The following is a 20994-nucleotide window of genomic DNA, read 5'->3' on the forward strand; positions in this document are numbered from 1 at the left end:
CAGTGGCGAAGAGTGAATAGTAAACAGGTCACAAACGTCTTTACCCTTTAATAGTCAGGGCAAAATAAAAAGTCCTGAGGCGGATAACGGAATCCTTCCTGGCGACCCGTAAAAGTTACCAAACACTTCCTTTTTTATCAGTTTTCTTATTCAGGATAATGACTAACTAATCTGAACGACTTTACTAGCATCTACAATTAATATCACTTATTAAAAGTCTAATAAATATCATATTATTAAATAGAAAAGGTAGAAGCAATTGATGCATTTGTGTGCTCTCTGGGCTCTCGTCTAAAATTCCAGGCATGAGAGGAGGTAGAGGTGGAGACCGTGGAGTAACGGAGTTCAGTTTGAGTTCATCACTTGTTGACGGCGGTTATGTTGTACAGTAGATGTCCGTCTACGTCCATAACTTATTTTAGTAATATAAACATGGCATCAGAGGGACATGTGTTGTGTTTGGTGATGGCGTGCTTTTTCGGTATGAATGAAAACTAATGGATATGAACACGTATTTATTTTCTTGCAAGAATTGGATTAAATTGCTAATGAGTGAAAAGATTATCGGTTCCACATAATAATCTAAAGGTATACTGCTTATTATTATGTGACATCCTGAAGGCATACAGTCAAGCTTGCACGGTAAGCTTTAGGTGTCTACATTATATAATGAAGCGTCGAGTTAAAGGGGTTGTGTTGGCCATCATACTGTGCTTCCTTCTGCTTCACTTGGTAAGCTTCCACGGCTTATGGGAGGCGGAGGAGGTCAAAGCTCAAGACAGGCACTCTAGTGCAGGTAGATGCTCTGGTTCCCCTCATCACAGCGAGAAGTGTGAGCACTTCAACACATCCTCTGATATACCGATGAGCCAGAATGATCATAATGGTGACGATAAGTGGACACCGGCCATCAATGAAAATCCGCAGGAAATCTACCTGAAAACGATAAAATTTCATCCACCGAAGAACATTAAGTTTTCGGAGAAACTCAAAGATAAAACGGCACCGAATTATAATTTATCGAAAGATTTTCCTTCTGTGATGAGCACCTCACGGGAGGCCTTACTGCTAATGGAAGATTCCCAAAATGAGACTGTGTCGACCAAGGACCCATTTATTATACCAGGTCCTGCGGTAGTGAGCATGCCAGATATGCACGAGAACCTCTCCAATAACAGTAAATCAATGCGAGGCCAGTTCAAAATAACAGCACCACGGCTAAACCTCTCAAGCGACTTATCCTCACCCGAAGAATTCTCCAATAATGTTTTGCCTCCTCGCCCAACTATCAACAAAAAGAAGAAGAGGCAGGTGATGAAAGATTCGCCTTTGGTCTTGCTCAAGCGTGACAAACACTGGCCGGCGTTGCTGGCACCCTCTAACGCCGCCATCTTCAGCAACATCAGTTTTTCCAGATACACCCCAGAGGTCAGTGCACCGTTAAGCTCAGTGGTTATGTTATCAAGCAGATCCCTAGTCTGGATATTTGTTGACAAACATATATCTAACTGGTAAAATTCTATAAGGGCTCTTCCAGCTTGCTACAAAATTAACACGAATATTGCCGTAAAAGAAGTTCAGAATTGTTTAAGTGAAAATACGTTACCGTAGACAGCATTAGATGAAAAAGAAGTTTTATTAAAAATGGTTATATTTGTCACAACAGCAAGAGCTATTGTTGTTGAAGCCCCTAACACAGGCCATCACTGATATAATATTAGCAGGAACGAACCACTAAGTAGTGCCAAATTATTTCAAATTATTAGTTAAGTCCCAGTGTTTCTTTCCACTTAATCGTTTTTATTCATGGTTTGTGCTGCGCGGCTCCGGAGCACACCACTGTCTTCCGAGTTTATCGGTCAACGTATTTCAACTCCTAAAATAATTCTTAACCTATCGGCCTATGGTATCCCCTAAACTAGTGATTATGTTGTTAAGAAAACCCCTATTATATTTCCAATCCTAGCCATGAAAGGGTAAAGGAAATGGAAAAAAAAAATCACGAAAAGTCTTGTTTCGTTTCGTTCTCACAATTTTCAAGTACCTGGTCTTATTTTTCAACCAGGTTACAAGGAACTTGGTACATGTCATTTCCATCAGCCCCACTCAGTATTAGTAATAAACTTGTATTTTGTGCCTGATAATTTTTCAGGGGTCAGACAAGGCACATTTTTTTTCTTGCCATTATAGTCTAAACAAATCATGTGGGAGCAATACTGTATAAAAAAAAAATATTAATAACATCAAGTATGGTGCTTTTCCCAGGAGAACCAGGTTCGATCCCATCTTGTTGCAGGATCGCCAATTCCTGGAGGGTCGTGTAGGTGTGTACGAGGCTCGGGCGCGTCAGGTGGCTGAGGTGTGTGACCAACATGAAGCCCTCGACACGCCCATATCTGTCAAGACGATGGTTTGGGATCAGAAGCATCAGCCTAACATCATCTGGTGCGAGTTGTCGAAGGTCAGTCTTGATTATCTTGGTCATGATCGATATGATGTGTACTGTGTAAGGTAATATATGTAGTTTGGAGTGTTTGTGTGCATGCACAGATTGAAGTATGGTAAGATAATGACGGTTATAAAGTTCATTTGGTTTTATTTACGGAACACGTGAATAATAAACTTAGCCAAGACAACAAAACTATGTTCATATTACAAGGGAGAAGCTCGATGAAACTTAATAACAAGAAGTGGAATTGTGTCAAAGTCCTGGACTTCGCCTGTTATATTTCTCTCCTATAAACTTACTTGTCTATTTTTTATTCGATCCTGTCAAATAATCACCGCAATTACTGGATATATATTTTTACTGGATATATTTTCTGGTTTAAAACGAAAAATAGTTCTTACAATACAGTACTTGATCTACCGGTTTTGGCTGTTGAACTTTTTTTCATCAGCAACTATTTTGCTGGCCCCTGAGCTCTTTCTACTCCCTGTCTCAGGTGGCGTCAACGAGCTGGATGATCAACTTCCTACGTCTGGCCCACTACCGCGAGAACGACACCTCCCTCGCCCACCTTCCCCCCAAGGAGAGAGATGAACTCAGATTTAAGGTACAGTGCGTCGTCAGCTAGGTGTTTTCATGTTCACTATGAGTCTGTTAAGTTCTAGATAGTGTATATCGGAGTATATGTAGTTATGGTTAACCTGGGTCTGTGAAATACAAAAAACAGTTTTTCAAAGGTAAGGTAAACCTCGTGTTTAAGATAGAGACCCTTTGAAGGTACAGTGCGGCTTGCTAAGGAGTTACTACGAGATGTACAGTACTTCCTGCTAAGGAGTTACTACGAGATGTACAGTACTTCCTGCTAAGGAGTTACTACGAGATGTACAGTACTTCCTGCTAAGGAGTTACTACGAGATGGGTCTATAGGATTGAAATTAACTTAACTCAAGTTTAAAATAAGTTTACTAAAGATTGAAGAGCAGTAAACACAGCTTGTATAAGACAGAGGGTCTGTTGAAGATAAGCTCAGTTACGTTCAAAATGTGTCTGCTTTTTGAGAGCAAGTTAAACGACTATATTCAAGATATGTTTACTATTAGAAAATTAATTAATTACACGCAGTTAAGTTCATGATAAGTATCCTTTTAGAACATGGTTAAATGCATTTATGTTCAAAAGAAGCCATCTGCTTCTTTAAGATAAGTTAAGTGCAGTTTAATGTATCTACTTTGTCCATCATTACTTTCCCTCATCGTTCCCTCCCTTTCCTTTGTTTGCATTCCTTTTTATTTTCCTTCCTTGTTATTTCTCTTTATAACCTGCTTTTCCTCCGATTTCCTTGTGTTTGTTTACATTTGCTTTTCTCATCCTGTTTTCCATTCACATTATTTTTTTTGTCTCTCCACAGTTTATATTGTAGCGTAATGTATGTGGCCAGTTGTCTAATTTCTCTTTGTTAGGCTCACGTACATACGTAGGCTACATGTAGGAGATCTCGCACTAAGGATGGAGGTGAGAAAGGAAACTCAAAATGGCGTTTTATACATATACAGTATATATTATATGTACAGAACAGTCTGGTGCTGGGAAGTTGCTGCTTGGTAGAGGAGTTGCTGTGGAGGAGCTTCTTTAGAGGAGATCTTCTCTGCTTAAAGGCGTGGTGTTGTCTGACCTTTCAGTCAGTCAGTCAGAACACCGAGATAAGAGAGCCGTTGCTCTGAGGTGAACAAGGAGATTTAGGGCAAGGTATAGTTAAGAAGTGGAAAGTGCAGAAGAAGAATGGCAGCAGGTGGATTTTCCACCTTGCAGAGGCTTAACCAGTGACAGACATCCCTCAGTCCTTCAGGGGCAAGGGAGGTTAGATAAATTAAGCTAAGCTGGTTGAGGGATCCAAGGGAATGTGCTGTTTTAGGGTTTGTTGGAGGGTCCCTTCAGGTCCTTGTGTTGCTGAAGGGATGTTCCTCATCTTTTGTGATGGGGGGGGGGGAGGTCCCACCAGGTCCTTGTGTGAACTGACAGGATAGTCCCCATCTTTTCGGTTATATGAGTGGTGTTATTCTCTCGCGTATAATGGTTCCGGCTGATTGTGTTGATGTTGATGCTTCTTGGCCACCAGCTGTGTGATATATTGTTGTTTGCCTGTAATAGTTCCTGTCTGACCTTGACTTGACTTGACGTCTGTAGATAAGGTAGAGGGCTATTGCTTGTGATGCTGAGTGGGAGGGCAGGGATTAGGATTGGAAGTACTTTGGTGGCAATTTGGGGGAGAGGGGATTGGTTTAGGATCAAGGAAAAAGAGGGCGGAAATTTGAAGGAAAGTAAGAGGTTGACAGTATCCGGGCTCAACCAGATATGCTGAGGTTATAATAATTATATTTGAACTTACATCTTGCGTGATTAGGTTCTAGCTCTCAAGTCTTTTTCATTTAGTTAAAAATATGTTTATTTTTGCAGTAGCCATTGTTCCAAGGAAGGGGTGACGACCTCTAGCCAGGTTCTTGTGGAGCTGGCTGAGCAACGTGTCTTTTGTTTTAATAAGAGTGGAAGGAAGGGGCAAGAAGACAAGTGTTGGAGAGGCCAAGGATAGTGTCCTGTGGTCACTCATCTTTTTAATGAAACATTTTTCTGTTTTAGAGAATTGAAACGTTTTCTTTACGGCGAGGCATGGGGTATTTATATCATTCTGCAGGATTCTGCAAAGATGAGAGATGCTGCTGATTGGCTAAGATGAAGGCGGCAACTAATCAATCACCTTGCAGTTCGAACGAGGGCTGATTTGTGCAACTCGCCGCTGGTTGGCGAGTATATCACTCCATTCGATTTCCTTAATTTTATGTGTTTCTATTCCCATTTCTCTTTTCTGTTTCTATTCACTCTTCCCTTGTTTTCTTTGAGTCTTTCTAATAATATAAATTTTTTTCGTGTTTTTACTTTAACTCGTTGCAGGATTCACAGTTCGAGGACGTTAACGTCCACTCCATCGTCTACCGCCTTTTCCCCGCACCAAACAATACTCGGGACCGAGCCAGGGTTTTTCGCAGGGCGCTACGGGTTATTATCGTCAGGCACCCCTTCACCAGGTAGGTCAGGCCAAGTCAGGTCAGTAGGAAGGTTTGGTTAGTTCTCGTCTTTATATCAATGGTCAGGGTATAAGACAACTAAGTTTCGTATGATTTACTTAGTGTGTAACCTTCCACTCATAGATACCATTATACTTCTTAGAACACAGAACCCGTACCTACAGTATACTTTAGACTTAATCTCATGCTACTGTACCACCCTTCACATTCCGGTACTTGGAACACTTTTAGAACCATTACGTGTGTGTGTGTTTGTGTGTAATTGTTAGTCTTTTCACTTTTCAGGTTGTTGTCAGCTTACAAGGACAAGATGACGACCCTCACTCCCAAACCCAAAACGTTCAGATACAGGCAACTCCAGTTGAAAATTATCAAAAGGTAAGCAACTGAAGCCTCGAGTTTTATATCACATTCGGGTTTTTAATCATATATTCACCACTGATTGGAACAATGATCCTATCTTGTAATGTTGCTGTTGGGTGATGCTGGGTTGTATGAAGCTATGAGTAAACCCAATAGATAATGCGAATTTTCTTGTGAAAGGGAAATACAGTACCATATCAGAATGCTTCTTAACGGCAGTAAGAGCTGTATTATTGATTAAATGAGTAAAATGAATGAAGGGCTTCTGTGTGTGTGTGTGTGTGTGTGTGTGTGTGTGTGTGTGTGTGTGTAATAAAAAAAATAATAATAATAATAAACGGTTTATTGAAAAAGTTTGCAGCCTGAAGGCTGAAAATATACATTGGACATAAATGACTTATTACATACATTGGTGGTTTAACAAAAGCCTTCATTAGAGAAAGGTGAAGGAACGTACAGTGAACATACAGATTAATGTTTACACACGTAGATCATGTGAGCTGAGGTGTTGAACAGCAGACACGTAGTGTAGTAACTCCCTCACAGATGGCGTTATGAGGGGCATCACGTGGAGTACTAGTTCCCTCACAGGTGGTGTTATGAGGGGCTTGATGTGGTGTAGTAATTCCCTCACAGATGGTGTTACGAGGGGCCTGATGATGTAGTAATTCCCTCACAGATGGTGTGTGTGTGTGTGTGAATTCAAAGGGTGGGATACCTCTAAGCCTTACCGGGCAGTCTGTACTTTACCAGATGAAAACCTGCCGCCAGAAACCTCATCCGGGAACCTTTCCTGTAAACTGTGTGTCTGGCTCCCTGTCCTGCAATTCCGGTCCCTGCCGAGTCGAGCAACATAAGATTATTCTCAAAGTATGAACTGTAAATTTTATAATCTCTCTTGTTCACTCGTTGTATTGTGTCTTTAGAATGTAGCAGTAATATGGAATCCGTAGATGGGAACTTTGTTGTTTAAAACGTATTATGGGCTAAGAGTAACAACTTGAAAATTCTACCTATTTCAAACAGCTGAAAACGGAATTGGGTACTAGTTTACACTCAAAAACCTTAGCTGTAGCACTCTGTTTCTGACATTTCTTGGACAACAGTGTACTGTAATTATATATGAACGTATAAGTTCCAATACACAACAAATGGTGGGGGAGGAAGTAAACACCTACAGCTGACACTTTATAACTTTACAGTGACCGTAACTTGGGGGTCCTGCACTTCAGGCTCTTTCTACTAAGGTATTCAACAAAACTAAACTTTCAAGAGGGTATAAAATTATTTTATTCTCTTTCATTTATTTTTTTTTTAATTTGAACTTCTTGGTAGAGAGTTAACCCTGGGAGCTGTTCCGGAAAAAACGGTCTTAAGCTCGGGATGAGCAGAAATTATATACAATTAGTTAAAGCTTCATAAAGGGAAATGCTTCAGAATCAATCGGCAAATGTCGGACTATCTGCTCTTTGGGGCAAGGAACCATACCACCCCCTGTTCTCAATATGGAAACAACAGCAGCTTAGCTTAGTGAACACTGGCTGCATGTCATATTCCTGTACACCCACACCTGAACCTCCTGTGACAGTTCTTTCCATTCATACATTTCTCCGGCCATCCATTATTCCCCTGTCACTTTTTGGCTCAGATTATCACTTAACGTTCCTTGAGTGGATTTTATTTTTCTAACTCCCATATCAACATTAATTCTAGTATACATAAACGTAATGTGTATGAAAGGAAAGACGTATGTTAAAAAGCAGTAACTCATCACTCTTCTTCATATATAGTTTATATACCAAACACCATTCTAGTAATGTATACACAGAAAGTTCTATCTCATAATTTTTAATGTTGTTGGACTAGTGTATTACTAACCTTGATATGCGGTTGAAGAACTTTGTTGTTGAAGCGCAGTAATAACATTGTATCAACCAAAGTCTAATTAAACCAAGTAAACCCACTTCGAGTAGAAAATTCGTCCTTTGCCCAGCATGACGTCATACGGTCGGCGGCCCGGGGGAGGGACCTCAGTAAGCATGTGGTGTGAAGATCTGTGACAATGCCTGATAAATGAGCCGTATCTGTGTAATTACTAATTCTATTTTTTGCGCCAAATGATCTTAGCTGGTGAAGCTATTGTATTAATTTTTAAGTGAAAACCATGAGAGTTCTCTTAGGCAGCCCAGGTTAAACTTGCGGGGGGTTTTCTTGTCATCCAAAGCAAGATTGCAAGAAATTTTGTCTCTTTGGTATATCGATATGTTTAATAGAATCTACAGTGAACTAAAAGAAAAACGCAAGTCAGAAAACATCAACTCATTAGTCTTCTCTGTAATGCAGTAAATACCAAACACCTGAAAACAGTTCTCGATCTAATTGAACCTAGATTCTTTTATCCCTTTTACTTTATTTCTCTGTACTATCTATGTCTTCAATACAAGCACAACCAAACACCAATTTTCATCCCGTCCCGTCTACTTCCCAGTTATCTTCAACTCAAAATAAAACCCCAATCATTTTCAGTATCTTTTTCTTCCCATCTTAACTAAATACACCAAGAACAGTTCTCACGTACAGTGTAACAAGACGAAAATAAAGCTGTAATAATCCACTAATAACACTTTTGGATGATTGTGTTTGTAATTATTGGTCTAATACTATAGAATGGCATTTTCACGCACTCTTAACATTATATTAGGCTACATTTATTGGCAATACTACACAAAATCAACGTTGTTATACATATATTATTACGTCAGTCTTGTTAATGAAACAAAAACTCTTTCTGATCTACCCATTATCATATGATTACAATACAGTTCTGTTCTTCGTAAGGTGTAGCTAACATTTTTCATTTTAAACACGGATGTATTAATGCACGAGTACAGTACAGTATGTGGAAATTTCTTCTCACGCGGGCCTCTTATAAAAGTTATGACTTGTGAGAAGTTTTCAAGAAATAAATGTATGAACTCACTACTTCCAAGTGAGTGGAAGAAAGCGTATTTTCTTATGAACATAAATATAGTGATAATACGTTAAGTTGGCTGACAGGGATCCAACACTTCAACGTATAGAATAAAGGATCAAATGAAGATCAGGCACCCCGGGACCCTGGTTGTGCTGGGGTATCTAAACTTTAGGTGGGTTAAGCTAGAGTAACGAATCTTCAGGTGGTCATTTTAGGACCCCTAATCTCCATGAGATCCACCTAACTTATGTAAAGAATTCCTCTTACAAAGGAGAAGTAAACATCCTCTCCTCTTCCTTTGGTGTCTTCACTGTCATACTCTGTCTCACTATTCCACCTCCTATCCTTAATAAGTCTGAGGTCATTTACTTACATTGCCTCACCATTCGTGAGCTTATTTTACAGCCATTCTCACCTCCCCCGCCTTATTACACCACAGTATTACAATAATTATATTAAATTAATAAAATAGAAGTAATTATACTAGTAAATACTATAAGGTATGGATTTTACAATGACAAAGACTAGAGAAATAGTATGAACAGTAATATTGATAATAACGAATAAAATAAAAAACAGTTGACAGTGGTAAATATCAGAAGTTGTGGGATTTCCCCTGACATGATTAATAATAATAATAGTAGGGCAGTACTGATAAGAATGGAAATAACAAAGCTAGGGTTTCTCCTGACGCAGGTATCGCCCCAGCAGCAGCAACGATACGTCACTCTTCCCTACGTTCCATGAGTTTATTCAATACGTGATAGACTCCACCGCCCATCTCAAGACGCTTAAACAATGGAAGAAGGTAAGATATTCGCTGTTTTAACTTCTTGGTTCCTTATTTTATTCGAATTTAAAGCAAACTTCCTAAGTGAAATGATACAGTTGCATGTTCATGCCTCTGTTTAGGGAAATTTCTTATACTGAGCTAGAAGAAAACTTTTAAGGGAAAGATAAAGTTTTTGATGTTAATACGAGTATACGAAATTTTAGACAACTTATTTTTTTTTAATAAATTGAGTTCATGATATCAGTGTTTAGAAAAATTTCATATCATATACTTGATGCAAACTTTTTAGCGAAAATATCCAGTTTCCGATGACAGTGTTAGGGAAGTTTCTTGCACTGAGCGAGTGCAAACTTCTTAAGTGAACTGATAAATCTCTTGATGCTATTATTTAGGTGAGTTTCTTATACAGAACTTAAAACAAACTTTTAAATGAAGTGTTAAGGCTCTTAATGGGCTCTTACCATCTCTTCTCTTGATTTTTAATTCCCATGATTGTTTGGTATGTGTTGCATGAACAATTTTTATAGTCTGTGGTGCTCGTACTTTTCTGTATAATGATGATAATATTAACAATTATACGAATGAAAGTGCAAAAGAAGTTCTTCGTGCAAGTATTCTTGGATTTAATAAAAAAAATTAACGTACAATAAACTTTTTAGTGAAAAAATAAAGGTTCTTTACCCCTTGAGTACAGTATAATATTGCACGCATCATTGCATTCAAAGTGATAAGACAGTCATTTAAGGATGAAATAATTTTACTCAAAGGGTTACAACACTCAAGTTCAGATTATCTTTATCTGTACTCAGGGTTCGGCATTCTACAGAAGAGTTATGCTCTTGGGGCGAATTCTCAACCATTAACCAATAATGCAAGTACTGTTTACTCCTAACTTTAGGTTGCTATCTCTTTTGTCGTTGTTCAAGTGAACCATTTCAATACGTTCTATCATCATCATTTATATGGAGAACAATTAACATTGTGAATTTTTGTGGTTATACATGGTGGGGGTTTTCCGTGGCTGTAGGTAGGTGATGAAGTGTTCTTTGTTGGCAGATTGTGTGCTGGACTCCATACTGGGCTCAGTGTGCTGTGTGTGCCCACGACTTTCAGTTGATCATAAAACTCGAGACAATGGCTGACGATGAGCGGTTCTTGATAATCCTGGCCAACCTGCATGAACTGGAGGAGGTAAGAGAGAAGCTGGATCTTAGGGGGCTGGCTGAGAGGAGATAGCTGAAGATGGAGGAGGGAGGAGGGAGCTAAGTGACTGTGGAACTGAGTGGAGAAGAAGCTTGGCCAGGGAAATGCTAGATGAGGGAGCAGTTGAGGGAGGGAGGAACGTGAAGAAGGAACTTGGCGAGGGAGGGTTCGGTGACGGTGAGAATATTAGCACCAAGGGAGCATAGAGAGAGTTGTAATCTCTTGTCTGTTGTGTTTAGGTTTCTGATATCTGTACCAGTTTTTAAAGCACAAAACATTTGTTTATTCATTCCAGTTCAGCGTTTGATTGAAATGAATTTTTGCAAAAGAGAAAAAAAAATATGTGAAATGGAAACGGAAAACGACTGAGTATTCAAAAATACAATTACTTCTCAGGTACACGAAAGGCGGAACATTAAAGCCTCGACCAGCAACACAGACAACTTCTTCCGGCAGCTGAGCACCAGACAGATGCAGCAACTACACCAGCGGTACCTGCTCGACTTCCAGCTGTTTGGTTACACACTGGACAAATACCTTTCTTTGGCTAGAGACGCCACCGTCACCCCGGCCACCTGACAGTGAGAGGGTGAGGCTAGCTTTCATTTGGAGCCCGTTGCCGGACAAATGGAGTGATTTTCTTGGTGACAGGGCTTAGTTAATGCATAAGTACACTCGGAAACCATATTCTCTAGCCCACCTGGGTCGGTGCTGGAGGTTAGTACAGTGTCCTTTCTGGACGGGGGCCCACTCTAACTACTACGAGGCAACACACGCACGAACACACACAGTCATAGTACGGCTGTATAGATGACATTATGTATAAATATTGTATATGGCATTTTATACTCTGCATTATCTTCATTATATATGAACACGAAGAAAAATTACCATAGGTTGTAGTTACGAAAGTATGAATGGAAATAAACACTTCCAAACCACCCAGTGAGTCCACACAACATTTACAGCGCTTGTGTATGTGTGCCAGACCACGATGCTTCCACCACACCCCATCATTCGCGTAACTATATGAAAAATCGTGTTTAATTTAACTACATAGTACAAAAACCTTAAATTACATGTGGAATAGTCACTCCTCATTTGACACACTTATAGTGTAATACTTTGACCATCCCACCTGGGCACATGGAGGCCCACGGTAACTCTCCGGGGCAACATACAAACGAACACACAAGTTATGATATGAACTCTTCCAGGCTTCACTATCATTATCATGTTATGTTCATCGTGCTCTGTATCTTGGTAACTAGTCATAGTATCAATACATGACAGTGTTATTAGTATAATATTGTAACTTTTACCCTACAGTTATTGTTGTAAATCATGGACAGGAAGGATACATAAATTGTAATATCAAGTGTATGGTTCCCTCAAAGCCACCCCAAGTCAGACAACGCGTCACACAAAGTTGCACTGTGTGTGTGTGTGTGTGTTTTCTGTAACTTAAGCTTCATCCTTAGTAGGTAAGATGTTTCATAAGAGGTTTCTCCCATTCGTCATTATAAGCATCGTCCCAGAGCACATTGTTTCCATCAAAACCATGGTTCATCCTTATTTTCCTTCCGTGTAACTATATCCATATGGCTAAGTGCTTGTTTTTCATTTCTTTATTTACCAAAATAATGTGGATCAGTTACTCGTTATTTAACACATACATGCACTTAAAGCATCAAGATTATTTTGTAGGCATGAACTATTGGTTAATTGAAACCCCAAAAATGTGGTTTTACGTCACTTCACGTAAATATGCTTACAAAATCTATGCATTAATATGCATAACTCTTGGGAATCTGTCCAGGCATTAAATATATGTTATATACTACAATAATCACTTAGTGCGTAATTTAAGAGAAAATCAGTCGAAAACCTGCTATACCTTTTTCCACGGTGAGAAGAACCTTACGTGAGTAGATACATATTAACGAGGCTTTTAAATCAACAAAAATATTGTCTCATCTTATTCTGTTGTCTTCACACAAAGTGTCGTGAATAGTTTCCAGGCAGTTTAATTTATCTATTATATCCCAGGGTAGGCGTTAATTGAGCTCGGATTTTATATGGTGAATTTTATTGACTTTAAGGTAGCATACAGTTTACAGAAACCAACATTCTTCGTTCAGGAAAATTTACTGTAATTATTACGCAACACTGTGCAGTGGTTATGCCTAAACTAAACAATGCTGTATATAAATCATATAATACGAAATATATTTTTCTCAGGTGCTTCTTCAACACTGTACATAGCGTATTACTGGCCAGTGACGGGCATAGTGGAGGAAATAAAAGCGATTAGAACGCAGCACCGGCCACATTCTCTTGTATAAATTGAAAAAAAGGCTTTATCTTCCTCCACTTCCAGTAACGCACTGTCAGTCTCATTGGGTCCCGCTTTCACTGTACCATTGATACAATATCTCTAAATTGTCTGGATAAATACACAGTTTCACTTGCAATAAAAAGTGTTTATTATATTTTATTTTGTTATCCTTTTATATAGGAATACAGTAAGGGATATTTTTTTTTTTTTGTATCAAGGATTCTTCAGTAGCCACCAACCTTGGTAATGTCCAATGTTCGTTATTTCTCCAAACTTCCTTGTGCTATCATACCCGCTTTGTAATTTTTAGTGTTTCCTCGACATTATACCAAAGGAGTTGTATCCTAAAGTGTGTTGGTGTATATGACCCCGAGTGATTTTAGAAAACAGTGTTAAAGATGCGGGAGCGCCGGTGGGACACACTTCCCTGCCTCCCCTGGTCCCTGTTCACCTTGCAGCAAAGTAGGTACCTGCTGTAAATCGAAAGTTGCGAATTCGTATTCAGGGACAAGTTGTTGGAGCTTCCAATAACTTGTTTAGACATAAACCATTGACTCTTCAGGCTTCTATGCCCTTGACTCTTCAGGCTTCTACGCCCTCGACTCTTCAGGCTTCTACGCCCTGAACTCATGAGACAAAGGCAAGCATGAACTTAGCATGCTTCCCTGTTGGGCGCTGTAAACGCTTCTGCGCTTCACCTTACACAAGGATGGAGAGGGGTGCCCAATAAAAAAAAAAAGTTAAAACTGCGTCGCTGCTAAAATCACTCGGGGTCATATACACCAACACATTTTAGTATACAACTCCTTTTGTATAATGTCGAGGAATCACTAAACATTACAAAGCGAGTATGATTATATATATATATATATATATATATATATATATATATATATATATATATATATCAGAAATACACCGTACACATAAATTATGACCCAACGGTGTACTGTGTAAGCTACTTTCGAAAATAACTAAGCACAGATGTTTGTCCTATATAGTATTTATACATTGCGGAATTATTCATCTACATACGTTAACCCTCCGACGTGTGTAATTAGAACTTATGTTTTTTTCAAAAGTAATTAGTTCAACAGTAGGGATAATACTGAGTAAAGCTTTTATATCTACTTAGGGCATATAGATGTCGAAAAGGACATGACCGCTAAATGTTTCTCAATTATTAACATTAAGATATATTTCAAAGTTTATTTCTGTGATACTTGGTAAACATGTACGTATGAAATTAATAAAATCTGATTATTATGAATGTATTTCTGAAACTGTATAATAAACGAAAGGAAAGACGTTGATTAAACAGAGGAACAAGTAATTTAGTGCCATTGGTAATTTCAATATGAGGATCATCAGAGTGTAAGCGACGCGCGCCAAGCGGCTGCGGCGGAAGACTGTGCAACACTACAACTAATTGTTAGTCACTTGCCAGTTCTCCAAGAGGAAGGGTGTGTGGTGAATCATTCATCTATTGGAAGGTTTTGTATAATATTGTACTTAGTGTGTGATTTTACCCTTTAAGACTATTTCCACAAAAAATTCAAAACGGAAGAGGAATATATAAAGCGTCAGAATAATCTCCACGGCAAGAAGTAATATACATTCTATTCAGGTGAGTAAATGACCGTCCTTTAACTTATTTTGACGTGATATTAATTTCAAAGTTTGTTCTTATTATAAAAGGAAGGTAGACATGCGGATAAAATTATTTTCTGATAAGGGTGACGAGAAAAGCTAAGATCAATATCGAGGTAATTTTCTTAAATTCTGAATATTCCAAAACGCTTATTTGGCAAAAATAGAATAGACCTACGAGAACAACGAACCGACCAAACCTGATTAACGATTTGGGTTCGTTTTACCCTTGGCAAGATAATGCATAATAACGTAGCCTTCATGAACGACTGCAATACTGATCTTAATTTCTGGTGTCAAGATGGGACACCACATTATCCATATTTTTTGACAGGACATCCCATATATATATATATATATATATATATATATATATATATATATATATATATATATATATATATATATATATATATATATATATATATATATATATATATATATATATATATATATATCTTGATAAAATCACACGGGAAAAGGAAACAAGATTTATCTTATCCACGTTTTCATTGTGGATCTACATGAAAAATATATATATATATATATATATATATATATATATATATATATATATATATATATATATATATATATATATATATATATATATATATATATATATATATATATATATATATATATATATATATATATATATATATATGTTTTTTCGAGGATTAGCCCACCCAGGCACAGGTCACACCCACATCGCGGCCTGGGGTGCGAAAATGTAATAATAATAATAATTCATAATAAATAAAATTTGAAATAAAAAATAGAAAATGAAAATAAAATAATAATAATAATAATAACACTGTAATAATAATAATAATAATAATAATAATAATAAAGAACCATAAATAAATAAAAAGATTAAAATAAGATCAAAAGTGAGAAATAATATATGTATGTTGTGTTGTCACTAGTAAGCTAAATAATTGAGACCCTGCAATTATGTGTAAATGAGGCAGAAAGTCAGATCAGCAGCCTGGGACTTGGTCACAATTTTCGTGATGCCATATGGCAGCAGGGTCTACCATTAGACAATACATTATGCTTCCAATATCTTCCCAGGCGGTAGTACCTCCCTGTTTGGTAGCTGTCTACTACCTACTACTTGTTTTATGTATATACATACAGTGGCGGCTCGTGCATAGGGCTGCAGAGCTGCAGTCCCCTCAGACACTCACTGCCAGGCGTATGATTCCTTTAGAGAGACAGCTGAATAATACACTACCAACAAATATATCATTTTATATGTTATTTAATTATTTTCAATACGTTGCTAAGTGAATTTTCATTAAAATCAGACCAAAATTTAAGTTACTTTCATAGTTGCTGTCAATGCTGTACGATTCATGTCTATTATTAATTGACGCCGCCGCCGCCGCACAATGAGCTGCACTTGAAGCAGCTCAGTCTCGTACAACGTGTTTACATTGCGTGTGGACGGTGTGGTTAAATCGTGCTTTCTTTAATTACCCTTTGACGATGGAAAATCGAGTGAAGTATTTGCAAAACATCAACTTTTCCCAGCTGACATTAAATGAAAAGACTGAAATCAAAGCAAGAGGAAGACCTACACCAGTTTTATCCATTCAACAGAACAGTACAAGCAGGAACAAAGAATATACACGCCAGTTTAACATCATCAGTGTTTATCAGAATTGTGAATGGCTCTGTGGTTGTGACGAGGCAAATACTTTATTCTGCTTTCCATGCTTATTGTTTGGTGGGGACTCGGCATGGACGAAAAGTGGTGTGACTGACTTGAGGCATTTGCCACAGAAAATAGTGAAACATGAGCAGTCAGCCAAACATATGAATAACATGATTAATTTATCGTTGCTGGGTAAAGTGAACATTGCAGCTCAGATTGACACAGCATACAAGCTCTCAGTTGCAAAACACAATGAACAGGTGAAAAAAAACAGAGATGTGTTATCCAAAATCATAAACTGTGTAAAATTTTGTGGAAAATTTGAACTCCCTCTTAGAGGACATGATGAAACAATGAGCTCTAAGAATCCGGGAGTATTTCGTGGATTAGTTGATTTTGCTTGTGAACTGGATTCTAGCTTAGATGCTCATTTAAAGACCGCTACAGTTTTTAAAGGAACATCTAAATCAATACAGAATGAACTTTTAGAATCTATGTTGGAAATTTGCAAAAATAAGATCAAGGAAGAAGTAAAGAATGCAGATTATTTGGCAGTTATGTGTGGTGAGACAACGGATATTTACGATAAAACACAGATGGTAATTGTTCTAAGGGAAGCCTGTTGAGAGATTCTGGGGATTTTTTAACCCTATCAATCAGACAGCAGAAGCCTTATCAAGTGTGTTACATAAAGAGCTCCAGACTTTAATTGGTGATTGTCCACACAAGCTCATTGCCCAAACTTATGATGGTGCAGCTCCTCTAAGTGGAGTCAATAAAGGTGTGCAAACCAGAATAAAAGAAGTGTATATCAATGCCCACTTTATCCACTGTTATGCCCACCAACTGAACTTGATTTTGGGAAAGGCAACATCACAGAATACCAATGTTCGTGTATTTTTCAATAGCTTGTCAGGAATACCAGCATTTTTTTCTAAGTCTCCACAAAGAATGGCTGCATTGGAGAATGTTGCTGGTCATCGAATTCCAAGGCCATCTGCAACACGTTGGAATTTCAAGAGCAGAACAGTCAATGCTGTGCATGAAATGAAAGATGCACTGATTGAATGTTGCAGCACACTGGAAGCATCTAACTCAAGAGAAACTGGATCTGCAGCAGCTGGTATCAAAAGAATTGTGAATGATCCTGAATTCGAATTTTGGTTGGAATTTTTCTCCAAAGTAATGCCTCATGTTGACATCATGTTCTCTCAGCTTCAGTCTAGAAATATTGATGCAGCTAAGGCTAACGCCTCTTTAAAAGTTTTTAATTCCGCAGTTCAGAAGTTAAGAGACGAATGTGATGCGATGGTGTTGCTGTTGCCTCCTGAGCAGAAAAGAAAATTTAAAACAGACAAATTAGTTGCTGCAAAGGAGGTCTGTGACGTAATTTTGCTGCAGTGCAGAGAGAGATTCAGCTTTACTAATCATTTGGAAGCAAGCAAGTTACTTTTAGTGAATAATTTTCCAGTGTATACCAAAAATTTCCCTAGTAATGAACTTGAACAAGCAGTTGCAGCATATCCCATGCTTGAAAAAGACAAATTGAGAACTGAACTTACTGTACTGTACACAAGAGAAGATTTGTGTAAATCAGAAAGTCTCATAGACTTGTTGGAGATGATGAATGACAATAATCTACAGTCAACATTTTCAGACACTGTCAAGTTGCTGAAAATTTTAATAACAACTCCAATGACAACGGCAGAAGCAGAAAGGTGCTTTTCAACTTTGAAGAGAATTAAAACTTTTTTGCGCAGTACCATGGTGAATGACAGACTGTCTGCTTTAGCAGTGATATCCATTGAAAATAAAATGATAACAGAAATAAAGGATTTTAATGAAATAGTAATAAACAATTTTGCTACATCGAAGAGCAGACACGCCGACTTTATTTTCAATTAATACTGGTCCATCACCACCTCGGCCATCCCTTCTACCACCAACACTACTACCATGCCCTGGGAATTCGTGGACACCAACTACAACTCATACCTGAGGTAGGTCAAATTTGTGTATCCTACTGTTGTGTGAGGCTTGCAGTCCCTCCATTTTATTTTTCACGAGCCGCCACTGATATATATATATATATATATATATATATATATATATATATATATATATATATATATATATATATATATATATATATATATATATATATATATATATATATATATACAGAGGAGGGTGAGATCAAGTCCACAATGGTCAGGTATTAGGTAATGACCCTACTAGTCTTCAAAAAGCACCGCAGCATTCGGTAGTCAGGTCAGAGGATAAGCTGACCCAACCTTCTCACCTGGTTACAAATCTTCTTAATTACGAAATTAGCCAGTTTGTACATACCATTACTCAAATTCATGTTGACTGATTCTGTATGTTTAATGAGACTAGATTCTATAATGTTCCTACTGTCAATTGAATTACAAGGTAATATTGAGGAGGCATTATCCCAGTCAATGCAATGCTTATTATCCCTCAAATGTAATTCAATTGACCTGTGTCCGGATGGGCTAATTCCCGTAAAAAGGGCGCCGACTCCGCCATTCCGCTACCAGCTGATTGTACCCTGTTCACTGTACAGTGGTGCCGCGCTTCAAACACTGGGAAGCTGCCGCCTGTTCTAGATGACGGAAGTCATCAGAAAAAAAATCGCTGGCGGAACAGCCAGTGGTGATTCGACAACACTTGTGAGATATCTACCGGGTGATCCAGCCACTGGCGAATGCGGATACCGTAATGGGGTGGCGCCCCATCTTGCTGAAATGTAATGGTGCGCACATAGAGCATATTTTGTTACTTACAAGTGATTGCATAATAAAGTGATTATTTTGCCTATGTATGGAGACTTTTGACTCACCCTGTTTACGTACTGCTTCTGAACATACGACCCTAGCCGCTGGTTACATGGAAGCTGGGTAAGCGGTGAAAGAAAAGAGGGTCGTAACAAGCTGTTACGTAATGAAAACCAGTTCTTTTATATCTAATGTATAGTGAAGAAAGCCTTTTTTGGTACATTTTGGTGCCGATCCAAGCAAAACATTATTAGTACATTTTAAAGCTGCTCTTAAAAAAAGCATCAAATGGCACTAGGTTGCACAAGTTGGAAGTATTTCCAGATTATGGCATGCGTGATACTAAAGATAGACACAAATCAACTAAATGAAATGGATGCATTGTGTTATTGAGAAAAAAACCTCTTACAAATGCGCATCTTGGCTTTGATATTTTTTTCCAGCAACCTGATGGCGCAGAGGAAGCATAAGCATAGTTATGGCAGTGTCTAGACTCAAGTCTAGACTATATAGATCATGTGTGCTGAAGTTCCTCTAGAGTTTAGAGGAACTTCAGCACACATACTGTAATCACAAAATTAGGTGCTATTAGTAATAGTAACTACCAATACCGGTACGTTTATTGTCATCATATTGGAAGGGATTGAAAGAAAAAGATCAAGAAGAGAAAGGGAGAGAGTGTGTGTGTGTGTGTGTGTGTGTGTTTTAAGTAAAAGGACCATTTAATATTTTACCAGGCTAGGAATCAAGGGGTCAGTGTTGTATGTAGCCTATTGTAATTTTATAATTGAATTACGAGGCATATTGGACACTTCAACGACATTTTATTTTTACTGTACTGTACACTGTAACTGTACACTGTAACCCACTTGTATCAATTCACGTCTAATTATATACCAAGACATCTTGTGCGTTGATATCCATACTATGTATTATTTTAATAATCAAACCATAATTTTCAGATAACTTCGTGAAGTCAGAATCTTTCGCCTCCTCTCTCCCCACTACCCTATTGATCATCATCGGAGGTCGATGTGGAAACAGACGAGACTGAAGCATTTTTGCTGATAAACAGCTTAGTTACACAAAGTGGCTCTTAAAATGTAAGTAATAACCTGTATACAGTATAGTGCTTCGATAAAGAAAAGTTTGCAGATTTTATACCCTTTTTTAAGACGAGCTTTTACTTTTACATAATTGTTTTAAGCTGGTACTTTTAGTATATACTTTGATTTAGGCCAATATTAGGTGATGGTCGGCGACCTGTGGTGTAATGGTCAGCGTGCTCGCCTTGCAAGCGGGAGAACCAGGGTGAAACTATGGGCAAGTTTCTTAACGCCATTTGCCTCTGTCTACCCACCAGTAATTGGGGACCTGGGTGTTTATCGATTTGCGGATCGTGTTCCGGGGTAATGGTTAGCCAGTGCAGTTGGCGAGTTTGTCCGGTCTTCTCGGACTATCCCTTGACACTGGATCATGCAACTCGTTAACTTAGGGTGTGGTTGTTGTGTTGGCGACAGTTTCTATACCTTAAACAAATTCACGCCTAGGTGGCCCTTGGACTGGCCATCCTCGTTACACGAGGGGCAATCATTATAGTCCCGTCAATGAATGGAAGGACCCATCACAAATTGCAACATTGGGTAACACTCTTCTCACGTGTCCGGACTCGAACCTTTGATA

At 38.3% G+C, this 20994-nt stretch overlaps 2 protein-coding genes across 3 annotated transcripts; both read left to right on the forward strand.

Annotated features, from left to right (window-relative positions):
- Positions 1-341: 341 nt before the first annotated feature.
- On the forward strand, positions 342-11606 carry LOC121867039. 2 transcript variants are annotated; one of them, XM_042366781.1, is made up of 8 exons: positions 342-1428; positions 2297-2461; positions 2946-3056; positions 5396-5529; positions 5815-5907; positions 9563-9674; positions 10716-10850; positions 11259-11606. In XM_042366781.1, the coding sequence occupies exons 1-8, from the start codon at positions 670-672 to the stop codon at positions 11439-11441; spliced, it is 1692 nt and encodes a 563-aa protein (XP_042222715.1). In that variant the 5' UTR covers positions 342-669; the 3' UTR covers positions 11442-11606. The 2 variants fall into 2 exon arrangements, with proteins under 2 accessions (XP_042222715.1, XP_042222716.1); XM_042366782.1 differs by having other exon boundaries at positions 5405-5529.
- Positions 11607-16866: 5260 nt separating this feature from the next.
- On the forward strand, positions 16867-19781 carry LOC121867032 (zinc finger MYM-type protein 1-like). The gene is made up of 3 exons (XM_042366774.1): positions 16867-17043; positions 17174-17890; positions 19755-19781. The coding sequence occupies exons 1-3, from the start codon at positions 16867-16869 to the stop codon at positions 19779-19781; spliced, it is 921 nt and encodes a 306-aa protein (XP_042222708.1).
- Positions 19782-20994: the final 1213 nt, after the last annotated feature.

This window comes from Homarus americanus, unplaced genomic scaffold, assembly GCF_018991925.1.
Source record: "Homarus americanus isolate GMGI-L3 unplaced genomic scaffold, GMGI_Hamer_2.0 scaffold48226, whole genome shotgun sequence".
In the NCBI taxonomy this organism is placed as follows: Eukaryota; Metazoa; Arthropoda; class Malacostraca; order Decapoda; family Nephropidae; genus Homarus; species Homarus americanus.

Coding starts and splice junctions, on each gene's coding strand:
- LOC121867039 (XM_042366781.1), top strand. CDS start 670: ATGAAGCGTCGAGTTAAAGGGGTTGTGTTGGCCATCATACTGTGCTTC. Junction 2,462..2,945: donor TCTGGTGCGAGTTGTCGAAG/GTCAGTCTTGAT, acceptor TCCCTGTCTCAG/GTGGCGTCAACGAGCTGGAT. Junction 5,908..9,562: donor CAGTTGAAAATTATCAAAAG/GTAAGCAACTGA, acceptor CTCCTGACGCAG/GTATCGCCCCAGCAGCAGCA.
- LOC121867032 (XM_042366774.1), top strand. CDS start 16,867: ATGAGCTCTAAGAATCCGGGAGTATTTCGTGGATTAGTTGATTTTGCT. Junction 17,044..17,173: donor AAAATAAGATCAAGGAAGAA/GTAAAGAATGCA, acceptor CCTATCAATCAG/ACAGCAGAAGCCTTATCAAG. Junction 17,891..19,754: donor AATTAGTTGCTGCAAAGGAG/GTCTGTGACGTA, acceptor ATTTTTTTCCAG/CAACCTGATGGCGCAGAGGA.